The sequence below is a fragment of the Pterocles gutturalis genome, unplaced genomic scaffold (assembly GCF_000699245.1).
Source record: "Pterocles gutturalis isolate BGI_N339 unplaced genomic scaffold, ASM69924v1 scaffold15812, whole genome shotgun sequence".
Classification (NCBI taxonomy): domain Eukaryota; kingdom Metazoa; phylum Chordata; class Aves; order Pterocliformes; family Pteroclidae; genus Pterocles; species Pterocles gutturalis.
The window spans coordinates 190655-211036 of NW_010108229.1; the positions used below are offsets into that span (position 1 = coordinate 190655).

Here is a 20382-nt window from a genome sequence, read left to right on the forward strand (position 1 = left end):
TTGGTCACAAATGAGCATCTCTGACTCTAGCCAGACTTCCGAGAACTACCTATCCTGCAGAAGCAATTGCAGAACTATGCATTGCAGGAGTGCAGGAACTCCCCTCCACCTGCCCCTTCTCTTACTCTCTCCCCAGAGAATTTTCTCTTTATCATCCCTACTTCGCACTTGTATAGCTTCTTCTATTCAAGGACTTTAACCATTTTCCTGAGATTAATAAAGCCTTCTCCTTCTATCTCAGCATAGGATGGTGAGCAAGGAACCCCAGAATGATGGAAGCTTTCTCGAGGTTATACAATAAAAAGTAGCAGAATTAAGAACAGATGCTAGAAAACTAGGACCAAAGTCTCTTGCTGTAAACCACAGCTCACTTTGGTTCATTTCAAGACAGAACTTCTGGATAACATCTTAACACGACATTACTTCAGAGCTTTACATCAACCTGACTTCAAGGTTAAATATTTAAATGTATGTATTTCTTCTGGCTGCTAATTAAAGTAGTAGACACACTTGGACTTTAGAACTGTCATTCATTTGCTATGTGCACATAAATGTGCTCCTTGTATTCAGATTAAAACTGCTCTTTTAGCAGTTGAAATTCACTGGGAGTACCCTTGAACATTCACGCAAACTTGCAAGAATGACAATGAATTGCAAGTCAGATTATGATGCTCTGGGAGGTGCAAAAAGGCAAGGAGATGCTCTCTTCCTATATCATAGGACACTAAGTACTCTATATCAAACTAGTAAAGGAATTAACTTTTTTCCTTCCTAAATAGACTTTAAGCCCACTGCTCAAAAAGGTTCAAGCTCTTCTCAAAATCACCTGTATCTTTTCTTACATAAAAATACAGAAATATGTTGAGGGAAAAACTTCCATTAAAAAATATTTTTTTTCAAGGTATTGTTGTAACTTTTTTGGTAATGGTATATCACAAAATGTTTTAAAAGCCCAGGATTTGGAAATTCTCATCCAAATATGAAGGCATCCTGACTATCAGTGAAGGATATAATCCTGACAATTCAGGATTCATGTGCTTAGTTGCTGGGCCTGTGCAACTGATCGTCCAAATACACAAAATAACGTGACATTCTGGATTTGCAGACAGCTCCTGTATCTTTGCTAAAGATCAGACTTTTATCACTCATTATAGATGTAAAATTAATAAGGCTCAGGGTAGTATAAATCCTGGTTTCATGCCCCTGCAAGCCACGGTGGGAACACTGAATCAATACATCTTTCAGAAAGCTTTGGGCAAAGCAAAGCTTTGAGCAGGAAAAGGCTGACACAAAGGCACCTAGGGTGGAAGGACATGTTCTCAAGAAAGGTGGCAGAGCTGTAAGACCCCCTTCCACTGTCCTTCAGCAAGGGACATCTTGGAGGGAATGGGAAGAAAAGAGGTGGTAAGTGGGAGGCAGTGGAAATACAACAAAAACCTTCTTTACAACAATGTGAAGAAAACCCAGGCAAGAGATGGGATATTTCAGACCCTACATACAGGGACAAATGCTGGAGGGGAGTTTTGCTTCACCTAGAAGACACAGCAGATACACATACACCTAGGCACCTTAACACTTGCATGGACCACTGACACTGCCCTGTAAATAGGTCTTAGCTAAGTTTTCAGTTCCACATACTGAAAGGCTTAAGCAAACAAATGTACAGTTTATTTAAGATATCATGGCATATGGGATCAAGAGCTACATACCAACCCATGCCTTTTTTCTGGTTTTCCCTGAGTAATGCACAAACAGAAGTCCAATTCTGGATAAACTCCCAGAAGTTTAGGGAGTCAAGAGTCTGCAAAATTGGCCTTATTCTCACTGGGGCAACAGTGTTTTGTCATGGCAATTTCAGACAAGGTGAAAAATACCATTTGAACAGCTTCCTTTGGTATTGCAGCACCAAAGCTGAGAGTGGGGGGAGCTGGGGGAAGCAGAGAGGAAGTTGCATTAAAAAGAAATTGGGTCAAACTCACCATGTCAGTGAATATGAAATTGAAGTTACCCTTAAATTATTTTCCCCACAACTTGTTTTAGCTGCAGCTGAACCCCAGAACACTCACTTCATTCACTTGTTGCATTTCATAGAATCATAAAAGTTGGAAAATACCTCAAGGATCATCAAGTTCAACCATCAACCCACACCACCTAACTCACTAAACCATGTCCCTAAGCACCCTATTTGGGTGAAAACACACAGCAGAAGAGGCAACCTTTCTAGTTGTTCTGTAGTAGGGCTCTGACTTAAGCCAGTTAATACTGAATACAAGCTTGTTTCAGTATTAAGTTGTGTTGATGTGTCCCCACCCAGGACATGAATTTTTTTATATAAATTTCCTAGTCAAAACTGACCAAAAATGGTGCCTATGCTGGTGGTAAATGTCTTGTGCTTTGAGGGTGGGACACTTGTCACCCCTAGTCTAAACAAGGAGCCAGCAAATCCATCAGATAAGATTTATTTAAACGATTCATCACATTGCTGCTCAGGAAAGCAGGCTGTAAAATTCCACCAAAGCTGAATAACAGTGTGTTGCTGAGCTGGTGTAAATGCCAATGCACAAAGTGCCCTGTACTCATCACTTGAGGCAGCTGAAATGGGAATCTCAGGGTAAACAAAAGCTTCTTTGCTGCTGTACAAGTGATAAATCTTGGGGAAGGCATTTAGATTATCTATCATTTTTTGGAGTCTTACAGGCATCTAGTTAAGATGATGACCTAGAATTAAGATGAACACCTAGAATTAATTCCATGTACCGACAGTGGTCAGACTGCTGCCGCATGGTATGTAGGCAGGGTATTTAAACTGCCTCCCAGGCTGCTCGCTGGCCTCACTTCAACATTTTGAAAACCAAAAAAGACTCAGAGGCTGCAAGAAACTAATCTCTCAGTTGAAATGGTTGGAAAAGTAGCTGCTCTGGAATGGCTTCTATCTAGGACATTGGACGAAATAGAAAAATGAATGATACCCTGATATCCCCTTAGTGGCCTATATTTGAGAAGAGGCCTTATGAAGGTAGACTTTTTTTCTTTTAGCAGTGCTTCAGTTTCTTAGATCATAAACAGCCTACACAACCCTTGTACTTTTTGAAAATGGAACTTGTTTTGCAGGATTGCAGGCTATGCCTGAGCTATTCAAATGGCAGTGAGTATGAGGCCACAAACCCCAGGCACTAAAAGATACTTGGAGAGATACATATTTGTGTGTGTGCATGTATCTCCATCTCCTTATGTGTTTATTTATGTTTATGGTATTTATGTTTATTGTATTTAACTAAAGTTTTCTCCTGAACCAGTGAGGTAAACCTCAGCCCTGTGCTTTGGTTTATTTTTTGCACTGGTGAGAGCTGCTGGTTGACCCAATGGCCCGTGAGACAGGAGACCTCCACTTATCCACAGCGTGACTACCACGCGGGCAGTAGCAGGAGAGAGATCTCCTCTTGCTGACATCTTGCCACCCTGGCCAGTCAGGAAGCATCTTTAAGTGGGTGAGACTGATTCAGTCTTTATTTCTAGCTGCACTGGATGTAAAAAAAGATACAGAGTGTAAAATACTCCACCAAAGCCCAAGCGTGGAGAGACAAAGGCTTGCGCTGACATGCGGAGACTTAGATGCCAGATGAGGTAAAGTGACTGAAATTTCACCACTGATCTCTGAGGATGCAAGCTATATTTTTTGCTTCCAGAACTGCTTTCTGAGACAAATCTGTTTCAGATAAACTAATGGAAAGGCAATCTTAATCCTAAATTGCTGTTTGCTTTTCATTTCGTGGGACTTTGTCTCCTGTGCACTTTACCACTTCACGGTGCCTCTTTGCCAGAAAAGAGGAAAAGATCATAATGCCAATGTTCCCACACTTTTCCTTACATGGCTCCTTGAAAAGAAAGACGGTTCAGGATCCAGAGCTGGAATGTCTTCCATAAGGGTAAACTCATGGAAAATCCTAGCTCCAACACATGTAACACAACTCAGGACTTCAAGAGGCACTGTCTGACTAGCAAACAGGAATATACTTTCACAAGCATAGCAAAAGTGTGCCTTTGTTGAACATGCTAACCCACCTCTGTCATATCTTGAGTTCCTTCTAAGGGGACCAATGATGCTAGAATACCTGTGTAAAGTGCCTGCAAGAATATTTATTTAACACAGACACAACCCATTTTTTTTCCCTAACCTTGTTCTTAGAAATGGCCGTATTACTTCTACAGCCATCTTCAGAAAAAAAAAAAAAAAAAAGGCAGCCTGAAGCAGACACCCAGCATGGAAATATCCAGCCTGAATAACTAAATCTAAGCAATGTCCTGAGAAACTTAGAGGGGTCTGGTACCACCCTACTACAATTTAAAGATACGCTAAATAGTGTTGCTTCCAGCTCCATCTGTCAGTCTGAAAACTGATGAGTGTCATCCTTGTCAGAGAAAGAAATGCAGAAGCTGCTCTGACTTCACTTACACAACTCAGCATTTTGAGGCAGCACAGCTAAATAGTTCCATGTATTGAAACTGAGCCTGATTCTTTGTATGCTAATAACTAGGCTTGTTTCCTATTTTAATTGTGAAAGTTCTCAAACTATTTCTCTTCACTGTTCTATCAGCAGTCTGACCCAGGCTTATGTGTAAGTATCACATCACTGTTGAACAGAAGAACACTGTGACTGGCCCTGTCCTTCTTGTCCCGTGATAAGAAGCACATCCTTGTTATGTAGGAGATGAAGCCAGTAGGTTGCAGTAGGTCTGTGTTTGTGTGACTGAAATATCTAGTGTGCTGATAGTGCCAGTTTAAACCATACAAACACCAGGAAGAGAGTCCTTGGTCCAAGGAGTCAGGATCTAGATTGAACTGGAGAGGTCTGGGCTGGACTCTTGGCACAGCTACTGGCGTGGTGTCAGTTATTTCATGTCTTTGCCCAGTGCCTGTCCCCAGTACATGAAATATGTGCTACTGCAGGGATCTGTCTGCACTATTTGCAATCTGTCACAAGGCAGGGGTGGAAAAGAAGACTGAACTACAACTTTTCCAGATTATGAGCTTTTAGAGAATTTGTAGGAAGTACTCCAAATTCTGAATGCAAAACAGTGCAGCACCTATGATTGGGGAAATGGCACATCACACTCCTCCTGGGGTCTGTGGTTTTGCCCCTAAAGATGCTTGCTTTTAAATGGTATTTTGCCTTTCAAATACTACTTTCTGCAAGAGTCTGCTAGCACTGGGTTTGGGAACACCCCAGACTCCTGCTTTTCTGCCTGCAAAGTGCCACGGAGGGAGAGTGGGCATGGTCCATGGAACAACTGACCCTACTTTCCACAGACCTGCTCCAAAGCCCACTGAAATAAACACAAGCTTTTTCATACATTTCCACAGACTTTAGACTGCTCTCCAGATGTCCGTCAATACTCCTTAATTGTCAAAATATTGTTATGGAAACTAAGTAAAGATGACAATTCAGAGGAGACTCAAAACGGAGGGGGGCAAGAAAGGTCTCGCTGTGTATCACTGTAAACCTTCTCTAACTGAAGAGATTAAAAAAAAAAAATCCCCAAACACCTACCTTCTCACCCTTCCCTCAGTGAGCCTCCTTTAAACTGGGACCTTCATAGCAGATTACCACCTCCAAGGATGAACAGACAGAGCAGAAGTAGTGGCACCAACAAGCAGCAATTCACATTGTTTGAAACCAAATCTTGCTTATATATCAACCTCCTCCTGTCTGTGAGTAGCATTTTTTCAGGGCTCTGTACAAGATTATTTAGTCTAGCATTTTGTGGAGTCTTGAATTAATTTAACTAACAATCTTTAATTTCCCATAATTAATGTTCTTCAGCTTTGCAATTAACCCACTGGAATTTCTATCTAGTTTTGAAGAGTTGTAACTAAGGCTCACCTTTCCATGACATTGCTTTTTCATCTTCCAAGAGTGTTAACTTAGATTTTCTTTCTAAAACTGTTTGCTTCTAGATTTCCCCCCTGATACGTGCAGGATCTCCTCTGTGCAAGGTTCTTTGCCAGTGTGCTTTCAAATCTTACACCCTGGTCAGAGGTTCAAATATTCGTATTAGCAAGAGTCATCCAAAAGCTCTGTATTTTCATTCTCATCTTCATGTGAATTTACAGAAGATATTGCATCTGTATTCTGCTGTTTCACATGCTCCTGTTAATCCCTATTCTTGCAAATAAGCCACTGCTGCACAAATTGTGCTGTTTGTTTTAACAAGCTCAAATGCATAAAATTTTCAAATTCTCATTAACACCCCTCTAGCATAATCCAAACATTGATACAGCTAATTTTTTCAACTTAGTGCCGTAAAGTTATATGTATTTGTTTTATTTAACAGAAAGTTATTTAAATTTGTTACCTAAAATTGGACAAGTTCTGCACTGCTGAGACTACTGCTAGAGAACCCTGCACTGACTCCCTAAGAGTAGAGATAGTCTGTGCATATATTTCACGTTACTGCCATTCAAAGTTTCTCCAGGATCATTTAATATTGAAGTATGATAGCAAGTGCACTACCTGTGTGATGATATTTAGGCAACTGTGCTCTCTTTCAAATGCATGAGTTGAAGGAGCTGCCCTGACTTGGCTTCTGGAGATACAGATGGCCTAAGTCCTCCCACAGTGAATAACACTTGTTTTACTTCATCTGTGCACCAGAAAGCTTTAAGGTGATAGGATTTTTTTTTTTTTTTTAGAAGTAGTAGCTATGATGTTGTGCTGAGGTAACAAAATTCCTTGATCATGTCCCAGTACTTCACCAGAGTCCTTGAGTGATATGAGGAGTTAGCACATTGATATCATTGTCTTCACTGTACATGCCTGGCCTGTGCTAAAAGATGTCCCAACCCATAAGGCTTTTTCAGTACTGGTTATCCCTCATGCGAGAGGTACAGGGATAAACTGAAGGCAGAACAGTCCGTAGTTATTATACAAGAGACAATCCTCACTCCCATAGTGACCTAGCAGCTCCATGGATTCATGAACTTTTCTTCCAGCCTGTTTGTGGGGCTTTTCGAGTGTGGGATTTCGGTTTTTAGTTTGGTTTTGTGGCTGGTTTGTTTGGATTTATTTTAGAACAGCTGAAAGCCAGCAGCCCAGACACTTTGCTTACAAGAATCAAATTTGGGTCATGTACCACCATTTCTACTGGGACACTGGCCTTGCTCCTCAGAAAGCTTGCATCCAACAGGGAACTAGAGAACGTCAGTCTGTGCTCTAAGCTTCACTCAGGTAAGTTTTTCTAGGGGTCAATATTCAGTTTGAAAAAAAACCCGAAACAACCCATGTTAATTTTGTTCTCCAAGTACAAGAGTGACATCACTAAGACCATCCCTAAGACTCTTCATAAACTGTAGAGGTGTAACTGGATTATGCCTTACAAGAGAGACTCATGCAAAACTACTCTCACTGGGTTAGTATTCTGGGAGGCAAACAGAGCATCCTATGTTCATGACTGCCCTTGAAATTTTTTTTCTGAGCAGAACAGTTTGGGATCTGAGAGCACTTTTGCAATCAGAAGGTTCAAAGTGTTCTGAAATGTCACAGGAAATACACCTTTAGAATGTCACAGGAGTGTAGAGCCCCAACTTCTTAAGAGTCACCTATTCAAGTGAACAGAGAAGTCCTGGAATTGCACAATGATTTAGTACTTTTAATGCATGATGATGTCAGTCTGCCCACGCTTGAAACTAAAGACTTTTTTCCATCTGTGGTATCCTGCTAGCCACAAAACACAAAAGCATTTTAACATTGACCAAGAGCAATGGTACTAATGGGAATGAACAGAATATGATAGTGCACAATCAAGCTTCAAGGTGTTTTAATCATGAACATAGTTCCCTAAGCCCTGTTCCAACTCTTGCTGTTGGTCATTGCATTTTCCCTGCTTTTTTGAACAACATTAATGTCAGCTACCTCCTGTGTAGAAACTAGAGGTAGGACCTAAGGTAGCAACACACTGTTTTAACTTGGCTGTGAAGGTGACTCTCCTGTTGTGTCCCTTGCTTCTATTTGCAGCCAGTCCCTGTCCATGCTGCAGCACTGGGAACAAAAAGTAATACCTGCAGCATTAGAATGTGCAACAAAATTTCACAAACTTGATGGTATTAAAATTTTCACAGCTTACTAGTAAGTATCACTCAGTGACACTTCGGCAATTGAAGAAATGCTATAAAATGAGCCAAGCAAAATTCTTCTAGGTGATTAAAAAAGTCTTTGAGATACAGACCTAATATGAGGTGAGATGTACAATACTGCACATGAAATTAGTCCTAATGATACTGAAGCTTTGTTCAGCTGGGTCTATGGACCTTCTGCACACAATTTATGATACATTTCGTACCCATAAGGTGCTAAATCTTAAATTCCTCTAGGGACGTTCTTCTGCATTTTCCATGGTCTGTCTATTGCCTCATCTTCAATGGGCTGCCAAGATAGCCTGCTCCAGAGCTGGGAAATCAAAACAGGAAAAGCTGCTATCTTAGCTCAGATTCCAATGTGTCTGCCTTTTCAAGCAGGAAACAGTGGAAACACTGAATAATCTCCTCCTTGGAACCCTAAAAGTCTACAGAGCTATATATACATAAGACCTGTCCAAACCATATAAATATTTCTTAAGGTAGAGGCTCCCAAACTCCTCCCAACATATACTGAGCACTATGTGAACTTCTACTGTCTCCATCACAGTGGTGCTGAGTCAAAGCCCAGGTACCCTTTCACACTAGATCCTAAATAGAAAATTAATGAACGAAACAGTCATACTGAGTATGTTTAAAATAGAGGTGGTTTGTTTTCATGAGGGAGGCTTGGTTTTTTTCAGACGCCAGGTCAGAAACTGCAAGCAAAATTCCCCAAGAAATTATCAAGGTGATATTGAGGATGCATGGTGGGGGTGGTGAGAAATAGACTGGTTTAATTACATTAATGGAAGAGTATTCTTGCATGAGATGTACTTATTTGAAATTACCACGGGGCACTGAAGATTAATTAAAGGCAAGGTCCTGATTTCTTGCCTCAGCCAGTGTTTGCTTTTATTTCAGTGAGGCAGTATTAGTTATGTGAGGAGCAGAGTGGTCAGCTGGTACTTCCAGGATAGGTCTGCCTTTCCCTCTCAACGGGTCTGAATCATCCAGTCTGGGCAGTCATTTCCTTTCAAGCAAAAAATGAGTCAATTGTTTTTTTGTGTCATCTACTTTCATGTCTTACCAGTACAGCTCATTAATGAATCCTTCCTCCATTGACACTTAATGGGGAGAATTTTGATCTACATTTTTCACCTATCTAATCTCAAAAGCACGCGTTTCTTTCTGTTCAGTTCTGATTGTTTTCCATTTATGGCTAACCTGTGTTCACGAGCCTCTAGCCGGATTATTCGCAGCCCTATGCCCAAGCCTATTTCTTTAGTCACAAAGTCATCAATAGGACACAGTATATGAATATTTGACAATTAAAATACAGTAAGCTATGTTCTGGATAAAGTTGTCTCTTGTTGCCTTCAACCTTTCTGCCTGCAGCTTTTCAGAGGCAGGCAGGTGGTGTTCTTTCAGGATCGTGCACCTTTATGGGAAAACTGCTGTGCTCCTTGTTCTTGTCATTTGATCAGCAAGGTAAAGATAAATAAACAGGAATGGATATGAGGGACACATCTGCAGTGGCACTTTCTAGGATATGAATGACAAGATCTCTCGATCCTCCTGTTTTAGCGAATTTGTTGGTCAGGAAAACAAGTGGTCAGGAAACAAGGCAAATTTCTGAGCTTCCTCTTGCAGCAAGGGGAAACGTGGTTGTGGGGGCACAGCACAGCAGCAGGAGGTGGGCAGCTCACTTCATGCTCCTGGATTTGTAAAGAAGATTGTTTGGCCAGACCCTCAGCTGGGGTAAGCAAGCACCCACTGCCAGATATATCACTGAAGCACATCTTTCTAAATAAACACATAAATAAGGACACACATTCCTCTCTACTCCTCTTAGAAAATCTCCTGTGACCTACCGTGCTCCTTACAGATAAAGGACAAGTTTTGCTAATTGGAGATAAATATCCTGAAACTTTGCCTGGCAATAGATCTAGCATACATGGACTTGTGGCACAAACACTTGCTGTGGATCACTATTGAATTATTTCACGTTGGAATTCAGCCTGGAGCACAACCAGCTCTGGCATATGTAACCACAAGCACCCAGTTGGGTTAAGCAGTAGTGCTTGCCGTCACAGATTCTGCCACTGAGGTTGGTTAATTCAAGGTGTTTGTTTTGGCACTCATACTCACATGCCCCCCCATTTTGCAGAACGTTGGGTTTTGGAAGGGGTTTTTTTTTGTTTGTTTGTAGTTTTTTTCCTGCTCCCCATGGGTCTTACACTGCATTCTTCTGTGGTGACTCTCCAATATATTTCTATTTATTCTGCAGCCCTATTTCAGTGAAGAAATAAATAGCCCACTGATTTTTTGGCTTCTGCATTCTTTCTTGCACTTTCCTGCTCTGAATGTTAGACTTGAAGTTCTCACTTGTAAAACTCCTCAAGGGCACAGGTCAATTGCTGAGGGGGTCAGGAAAAGATAATGGTCAACAGCTTTGTATAACTGGCTTCCACCATTGTGAAGAGTAGCACTTTTGTTTCCCATGGCAAGGACAGAGATAAGCCAAAAGCAGCCCTCTACAGTTGGGTTGTGCAAATCTACAACAGATTATATTATAGTTATACTCAGAGTTGGACAGCCACATGAAGGGGAGAAAGAAGGTAAAGACAAGCTCCTTTTATGCTTGTGGTCCTGTGGGTCAAACTGAAATTGTCCTTCTGGGTAAGTAGTGAAAGACATGATTGCCAAATATGTTTTTAGCGAAAATAAATGTTTTTTCAATGCTTTATCTTGCTGTCAATAATTAATGGCAGTGGGTGAGACATAAAGGGTCATAAGAATCCCACAGGACCTACAGGGGTTGGGGCTCAGATGTTGGGTAACTACTGCCTCCCTGGGAGCCATCTGAAGGCTGCATCTTGGCAGCCCTGGCCCAGAGGAGAAATCATGGAAAGAAGCTTTGGCAATGACTGAGTCACAATTCCCTTTGTGACTTGGAGACTATCAGGCTCCTCCTTGCTTCGCCTCAGTTTCCATATTGGCCACTTGAGGATAGTAATAGTGGTGTGCCTTGCAGGAGGGTCATGGTGGTGGCCCTTGTTCCCACAGCTCTTTGGAAAGCTAGAGTGCTGTTTAAGTGCTAAAGAAGTTCCCTCCCTGGGAGAATATATCCTGTGCACTCTCTAGTTGCATCCTTCCAGCCTGAAAAACTTTTCAAGCCACTTATCTAAACAGTTCCCACAGAGCAATGCATCGCTGCCCTTGCTCATCTGCAGCTTCCTTTCTGCCGACCTCTGAGAGGCAGCAGCAAAACAACCTGTGAACATCAGGAGCTTCGTGTGCTTCCAAAACCAGGCTTGATGTTTTCAACATGCTCTCTCATTTTCCTGTGCACAGACTACTGTCTAACATTTCTCAAAAGGCAGCTGGAGACTCCAGCCAATTTCTATGGCATTTCAAATCTGCACATATGTTTAATATATCTACTACTTCCTTCCCCTGGGCTTCATGCTTTTCTTGCCATTCATCTTTTCATACCGTATGCATAGAATATGAGTTATCTACAGCGTCACTACCATAACATATGGCATTTCCCAACACCTACATGGCAAATCCATTAGAAACTGTAACAGATGCAAACTAACTCCAGCAGCATAAATGCTCTACCTGGTGGGAAACAATCATTAAAAGTACTTTTCCCATTCAGAATTATGAAAAGGCAACAGAAACAGATGCAGTCCCCTTCTCAGTTATTTTTCTAACTCTGGGAAGAGGTAGGAGTCAATGAAATCAGGGGAGCTGCTTTAATCTGAGGTGAATGAAAGAAATGCTAGTTCAAACAGTGGCCCAGGTTCACAGCTGATAGGGTGGGAGTCCCATAACCAGTAGAGCAGCAATGGGGGACCGCTCACAGCAGCATCTCTGAAAACTGCATGCGGAAAGGGAAACAAAGCTGAGAGATGCCTTCTCCCAAAGTTGTAACTCCGCCTCTGCAGCAGTGGGTATAATAAAAGACTGTCAATACTGCTGAGCAAACACAGACTTGAATAAAAGCAGCAAATGGATGAGGATGCTGTAGTTTCCTTGCCCACTGCGATCTTGCAGCAATTCTTCCACTCTCCTGCTCACCGCAGTGTTGGGAGTGCCTGCCAGGCGTGCAGTGAGAGGGCACAAACGCCTTCAGTCAACAGCAGCTAATGACAGCCCTGTAACCACAGCTCAGCTGAAGCCTAAAGCATTTTGTTCATCCTCCTACTTTAAGGCGGTGTTAGTTTTTCATATACTTATTTATTTTTGGGTACTGTAAATGTAAAAGGCATAAGGGTGGCACAAAGATAAATGCAGGAAAAGAAAAGTTTGCTTGGGAAATACAGACATAACTTGGTTCTCCTGCTGTGTTACAAAGTCAAAATAGCTGAATTTACCCACTTCTATGACTGAGGCTACCTAGGTAAAGATATACATTACTTCCTTTTTTAACCTTCATGAAGCTGGTTTCACACAATGACTGTCTGAAGCAGTCAAAGCTTGGAGCATTCTCAAAGTCCAAGCCAGGGAATGGTTTCCAGGACAGTAGGAACCACTGCAGAGTGGCTGTTCTTTGCCACATCACATCATTGCTGCCAGGTTGGCTCACCTGGATCTCATGCACTGAGCCTTTAATGATGCACTGATAGTGTGGGCAAAGAGTAACGGAGGAGCTGGAGATAAGAAACAGAGATGGGAGGAAGCACTAAGTGAGGACACTGAAAAGGAAACTGTGAATACAAAGTTTTCATGTAAAGTACAAAGCAGAAGTGATTCCACCATATGCAGACTTTAGGGAACATGTTCTGGAACTGGCAAGGGGAGAGGGAAGGGTGATAGCTGAGGAGAAACAAATAAAAAAAGTATATGCAAGGGGTAGGCAGGGTCTCCAGATATCAGGGAGGTAAAGAAGCAGTTTGTGGAAGAATAAAAATCCTAGCATTTCTGAAAGGAACCATGAGGGTCAGCAGCCTGGGATCTACCAGTGCATTCAGTGAGCCTGGGGGGAACTGCAGACCGACCGAAACACTGCGAGGCTTCATGGTGAAGCAGGCGAAGGATTCCTGAGACTCCACCAGGAAGCTTTTTGGTTGTCTTTCACAATGATTACAGGAGACAGAAGTGGGTAGGAAGGCTATCTTATCAAGGCAAGCTCTGCAGGGGGTGGCTGGGCGCAGGCCTAGAGAAAAATCTGCGCTGCACACATAAATCTTGAATCCTGGCACTCCTTCCCCTGTAATCAAACAGTAGGCTATATTTAGCCCAACCTAAACAGAAACAAAGAACAGCAGGACTAGTCTTAGCTCTAACAGCTGCCACCAGCTGCTCAGAGGGGATGCAGGTAGAGCCGATGTCAGATGTAGTTAAATGAGATGGAACAGGGAAGGCAGCTATGCTTGAATGAACAATGTTGGCGTTGGTTAGAGAAATTCTGCATTTTATTATTTCAGTTATCCAGAAGGGAGATCAAACGTTGAGCAGAGCATCTACACCAAGGGCAAGTCTATGGCAAACTATGGACAGCCAAATAGGCAGAGGAAAGGAAAGAGGTAACAAGATACAAGTAGACCATCTTGCTGCTCACGGAAAATGCTTCTGTGTCTAGCCCAGGTACCATAACAAGAATCAGGAAATGCAGTTTTGAGAAAGTCCAAGAAAGACTGGTTGTCACGCAGCTGCCGACTAGAAGCTTGTATCTGTGTGGTAATGCTTGTGGGGCTTTTCTAAGCGGCACACTGGGGGGTGCCCACATGTACTGCTGATACCAGTAAGTCCCTGTGCTTGGTTAATGTACACCCTGCCTGGCCCCAAAAGTTCACGTGTTGAGGCCACAACAGCAGCCCCACTCCCTGCCGGCATGGCAAGGATTCTCAGGGCCACACATTCACTGGTGACAGAGACTTATTTCACTGATCCATGAACCCAGGGCTCATCCTCTGTATAAGCATCAGAATCATCCACTGGTCAGGAGTGTGGAAACGTCACCTTAAAGCAACTGGTTGATTGCAGTACTACCTGCTCCAGAAGGACATACTTGCACTCCTGCTGGGGGAGAAATCACCACAAAACCTCACCCAGAGTGACCTAATTACTGTGACATTTCAACTAGTACATATGCACATACCTGAACAGTACCTTAAGTGAACCTGTACCTGAAAAGTGTAAAACCTTTTCAACCTGTACGTTGAAAAGTTTAAAACAAGAGGATGCAAAAAGTAGGACTGTTTAATGAGTACGTTACCAGCAAAATATTAGGGGACAATTAATAAAATTAAATTCTATCACGGAATAATTGCTTAAGCATCTAATTGTCATTGCCATTTTTAAGAACTGAGGAAAAAACACCTAACTGATCTATTCCACCTGCGTAAAAAAAACAACCAAACAAAAAAAACCACCACCAGAAAATCCATAGTGTCCTTCCACCCACATTTCTGGATTTCAGAGGCAGCTTATTTCAGTAAGATACATCAGTTGGTATAGCATGGACTTTGAAGCTTTTGTGGTAGCTTTCCCTGCCTTACTAGCAGAGCTGTGAGCTTGATGACTAATCACTCCTTAATAACTCATGTTCCCTCCCCAAAAGTCCTTGAAATTAAACTAGTGGGGGAAAACATATGAGCAGGGATTTGTGAAACAGAAAATCACTTTGACATGGGCTTCCTTCCCGGTAACCCATATGGGCTTTGAAGGGCAGCGGGGCTGCAGCACTGCATTCAGTTATATTCCCCACATGCCCAGACCTTGCCATTGGGAAGTGATCCCTGGTAGTATATTTCAGACATATGCCCAGATAACGAAAACAAAACACATTTGTTATAAGCCTCTCTGGCTTGGCTGTTGCTTGAATTTCTTCTGTAAGAACTTTCAAATCCAGATATATTTTTCCCAAGTATGTTCCCCTATCCTGGGTTAGAGGGGTGAAAATAGCATAAGCCAACAGATACAAATCTATATCTACTCAGGACTTTCACAACTGTGACACTAAAATGACTGAAGTTGGCGAGATCTTAATTTCTGAGATGGGACAGCCTCTTTGCAGGATGGTCTTGACTAATGCCGCTTTATTGATCACCCTTTTCACAAAATGCAAGCATCTGAGCTATTGCTGTACCAAAAGGTGACAACAGCCCCATGTCTCATGTACCTGACTGCATAAGAAAATTATTTGCATAGCTGCCTAGAAGCAGACCCATGTTTACTGGGTGGAGGCTGTGGGAGCTTTAGCATCTTCCCTGTCGCTTAAGCACCAGTAGAAACCCTACACACTCTTGTGTCACATACCACGGCTGCAACTGAACAGCCCTTTCAGACAGATGAGAACTGCATCTGCCCATGGCCTGGCACACCATACATGCTAACAAAGAAACTTGGAATATTCAGCCTGGCACACACGCAGCAAAAAGGCAAGTTGGATAGCACATGCCACAGCTGGACATTCTCTCTTTTTTGGCCAAATATAAAGGCTCCTAAGCAGAGGTATTTTGAGCATTCATAGTCAACTGAATTATGAGTTGGAAAAGCATCAACCATGAAATGCTATCTGGTACATGCCCTTCTTTTCTTGTCCTGCTTCATACATTTTCACTCTTCTTCAGCTTTCTGGGCACACACTGTACCTTATGATGACATGGAAGAACAAGGCCTTTAATATTTTATTAATTGTTACTACTGTATTTTTAAAAGGAGCTATTTAGGAAATTCTAACTTTTGTTACCATAGGAATGAAGCTGTAGGATTCAGCAGAAGAACAATTTTTAAAGCAATGTTTAAGTAATTCACTTCAACTTGAATTCTTTGCTCCCTCCCAAGCTCCTCTTGGACATAAAGAAAAAAGACTTTAAAAGCACTCTCTCCCCCTCAGTGCCACTTGACTCTAGCCCAAATTAGGAGGTGCAGACCTGTTATTTATCGCAGGGCTTAACAATCTCCCTTCCCACCCACAGATGGTCTCCTCTTCTTCCCAAGCAAAGCAGCAGCAAAGTGTTCCTTGGCTCAGGCAGGGCTTCTCATCTGGTTTTCTTCAGCTAGTTTAAAGCAATGTTCATTCAACAGTGATACAATAAGAGCTGGGTGAATGGAGGAGCATCCAGTCCACTGTATAAGAGCAGGTTGGGATGGTGGTATCTGGTGAGTGAGAAAGCCGAGCTGATCAGTGGTTTATTACTCAATGTAATTCTGAACTAACTGTTTTAATAGAGCACTCTTATGTGCCCCTTTCCGAGTTTGTTTGTTCCTCCTTTTCTATTTGAAAGGTTCAGGTCTACATTAAGTAAATAAAACAAAACAGGACAGGACAGGTGAGTTGGTTTGCAATTCTGCTGGCCTTCTCCAGTAGATGGGAGGAGACAAGGCAAGGAAGGAGAACAGTAAAAAGCTGACACTCAAGACTTGCTATTCCCCCTTGTCTGTTTTTTAAACCTTTGAACCGTGGAAACTTGATAAGTAGCAAGAAAGTGGAGAAAAGTTTTGTTTTCCCTGGCTTTAACTCTTTGTTTGAGATGCTGTCACTTTTCTGACTTGTGAACAGTGTTCCGGTTTCCAACCTCGTGTTTGGGAGAGTCTTGGATTAGTTGGAAGTTAAGTTGGACTACTTAATAGAACGATGAATCTTGCACCATTAAACAGGTGTCTAGCATTAATGTTCCTCAGCTCTCAGTAATGGCAACAGTTCTATTGACTTCCATGGTGTGTGAGGGACAGCTTTAATTCTCCACATGTCCCAAAGCACAACACTTCTTTCTTCATAGCTGCTTTGACTCTCTGATCCAAAGTCCCGGTCAGGAACTGGAAGAGGAGCCTCTCCAGTTTATTACAATATGTGTCTGTAAATTCAGAGATGCTGTCAGGTGGTGAAGCCACTTACAGATTAAGAACCTAATGCCTGGCTCTTCCTCAGCAAATGAAGATGAGCCAGGAAAGCGAGCCAGTGACCATACTTTGGCATGACTTGCTGGCATTTACAGTGGCCTTATTTATCACCTAACGTCTCCTTTTCATCACACGTATCTAGCGTGCTCCAGCATTCTGCCTTGCATTCTTGCTTCTAGAGTCTGGCTTATCTTTCGGTTGTCTGGCCAAGCCTACTCCAGTAACCTATGGCCACAGGATCCTGTCTCAACAACATATTACAAACTGGTCACAGGGATAGGGAATTACAGGGCCACACTAAAAAAAGACACAACTATCAACACTAATCTAGCAGGGTACTTACCTGCCAAACGCAGCTATCTGGAGACAACTTTGTGTCCAGCTCTGGTTTTAGCAAAGGTTTAACAGCACAACCACAGCTCCCCTGTTGGCTACAGGCAAATACATATTTTCGGACACACACCACATCACCCCACCACCACTTATTTCTCTGGCGTTGGCCAAGCTGCTGAAACAGGGTCCTTTTATGGGAGTTCATAAGCAAGAGGGGTTTTCATAAGGAAGCTGGAGATCCTGGGAGGCAGAGTTGCTACTCTGTTGAGGTGGCTGACAGCACTCTGTAGTCTCTCCACCCCCTTAAATTCATCTTGTTGTGCTGCCCACTTATTTGCACCTTCATTTCCACACAGATTCACATGTGTGGTCACAGTCAAAAAGAAGGGACATTAGTCATATTTTATGTAATATTTCCTTCCCTCTCAGAGGGGGAAAAAAAAAAAGAAAAGAGAGAGAGGAGGAGGACTCTGAAGGACTAGGATGTTTTTAGTGGCTTTTCATTAAAAATTATATCTCACCCAGTTCTAGGACTACAGAAAACATTTTTACCATAAGATCCTAGTATAGCAAAGTCTACAAAAAGGATACAAAAGGTAAAATTGGCTGTTGTTGATCCAATGATGGTAAAGCATTTTAACTGAGCACTTAACTGGTAGTTCTGTGTTTTCTAAAATAAGATCTCAAATGATTACGAATATCAGGGTTAGCGGAGTCTTTTAGTGTTTCAATTTTCCTGCAAATACTTCAACATCCTCTTGTATTATTTTGAATCCAACCAAAAGACTTGACAACCACAGAAAGCATCAATCAAATGCAAGACAAACCAAAAGGAGAACCACTGAAGTTACTCGCAAAACTTGGACAGGACAGTGACATACAAATACAAAAGAGGGGTGGGGTGAGCACAGCAGGAGAGAAGGAACAGTTTAAACTTATCCAAGTATGTTATCAGCACTCCCTTAGGTATTTTATTCAAAAAGATAGAATTTAATCTGCATTGTCTTTGTATAAGCAGTATAATCTCTAACAATCTCTGCCTCACATATGCCTTTTTTCCTGAAGACTGACAGAGCTGCTTCACTGATAGTGTTCTGGTAAAATACCTTCTGGGTATATGCACTTTGAAAAACAACCCATTCTGAAGCTAATGAAACTATAATACATTCATGGGCCAGAACCTTGGCACTTCTAATACAAAAGTCACTTTGGGGAAGCGGAGCTGGTTGACAGCAGCTGAGAGTCTAGCCTATGCTCTTACCAGTACATCCTCCCTCCTGGCTTCTCTTGCGCAGACTTTTCTAACATAAACAGGATCTTACAATTCCCAAACTCACAGAGGAGCATGATTAAACTCAGTCTCCTTATTTCCTCATCCCTGTGGTGCAAGGCCCTGTGAGAGTGGTCCTGGAGCTGTCAAGTTAATGCAACACCACCAAACTACCCGAGAGAGCTTGCAACTCTCGCATTACGCTCTTTGTCTCACCAAAGGAAAGGCTGGCTGTAGAAACAGATTTTTAATATTTATGCCTCCCCCTTGTGTTTCTACCATATGAACTCACCAGACTATGTTTATTTCTCAAAAGATCTCTCCAAATGCAAACTTTACACATCATATTTTCTTGGTTTTTCTGGTAAATATGTAAATCCAAGAGAGTAGTGAGAATAGAAATTCTTTGAGTTGCTAAGTCTAAAATTTCCCACTGAAATCAATCAGAATTACAGCTATTACAGCAGTCATCCAATATTTAATAGAGGATCTGATTTTAGAGGATAGGGAGCATACCATAAATACCTTCATCTAGCACAAGCTATGAAGAGACAAATTAAACTTTACTAATTCTGTTCCAATAGAAAGAGGAATCTTGCCATTCCACGAGAAGTGGGACTGAGTGGGGGTGGGATACCAATCTCCGGCCTGTCGGCATCGGCGCGGCGCGCTGAAACACACCAAACACACTCTGATTTGCTGAAGAGGGAGCAAATGCTACTGTCCTGTATATAAATTCCCAATTTATTCCCAAGGATTACATAATCTCAGGGGTTTTTTTACATTCTACTGACCTTCAGGTTTTGTCTGTTTTCCACTACATGGTGTTTTGGACCTGCTACTTCTCATGCTTGCAGTAGGGTTTTCTGCAGTGCTGCCTCACTTGTCCACAATCATTCTCTAACCTGAAGGTCACTTTACATTTTTACTAACCAACAGATCTTTATTCCCACAGTGGGAAGTCTGGTTTTTTGTTGTTGGTGGTGGTTTTTTTTAAAGTGATAAAAGTACTTTTATTCTGGAGGAAATAGTGTGGAAAGCAAGAAAGAGAGAACTCCTGGCCTGATCCTGACCTCCCTGACAAGAATGAGGTCACAGCTGTCTTTTTGCACATAGAGTTTGTCTGCACTGAGAGAGCAAAAAGTTACCTGATGACAAGCAAAAGAAAAAAATGGACAGCAAACATACCTGACTTGCCCACGCCGGCTCGACCAAAGATCGCAAGCTTCACTTCTGCACTCTTAGCCATGCTGGAAGGAACGGAGGCAACAAATTCGCTCAATTATCAAAAGTGAAGCAGAAGAAATGTTCCCACCTCCTGTCTTCAGCTTCACCGTGTCATCGCGACGTCAGTGCAGAGGCTGGGGAAGAACAACACGAGGATGGAGCTGCAAGGAGCCGGGCTCTCCCTCAACCTCCCCCTTTTTTCTTTTTTAAATAGTCCTGATAATTGATGCTATGTTCCTGCTTTAAACATTGCAGTAACAGCACTGACACATCTGGCACTGTTTGTGCAAAACCTGCCTTCAGCTTTCTGGCCCTTGCTGTTCGTTTCACACTGGCACTGTAATATTGCAAAAAGTACTTAACAACGCAAAGTACCTGCCCCACAGCTCTGCATAAGGTTCCTTATTCTTTCTTTCTCTTTTCAGCTGCAGTTGCTTATATTTACTGTTATTTGCCTCAACTCCAATTAATTACTTTTTGCAGAATGCATTTAAAAGCCATGAGCACTCACTAACAGTGCCTGCAGATAGCTGATCTTTCCTCAAGCCCTCCAGTTCCAGAAAGGCTTCAATTACTCAGATGC

The 20382-nt window shown here is 42.2% G+C and overlaps 1 protein-coding gene across 2 annotated transcripts in view; it reads right to left on the minus strand.

Moving 5' to 3' along the window:
- Positions 1-19935, minus strand: part of RERG (RAS-like, estrogen-regulated, growth inhibitor) — a 103503-nt gene extending 83568 nt beyond the window's left edge. The window contains exon 1 of one of the 2 annotated variants that reach the window (XM_010072555.1): positions 19761-19935. In XM_010072555.1, coding sequence (XP_010070857.1) covers positions 19761-19821 — 61 coding nt within the window. In that variant the 5' untranslated portion in view covers positions 19822-19935. The remainder of the gene's footprint in view (positions 1-19760) is intronic. The other variant, XM_010072556.1, reaches the window with a different exon arrangement.
- Between the last annotated feature and the right edge of the window lie 447 nt (positions 19936-20382).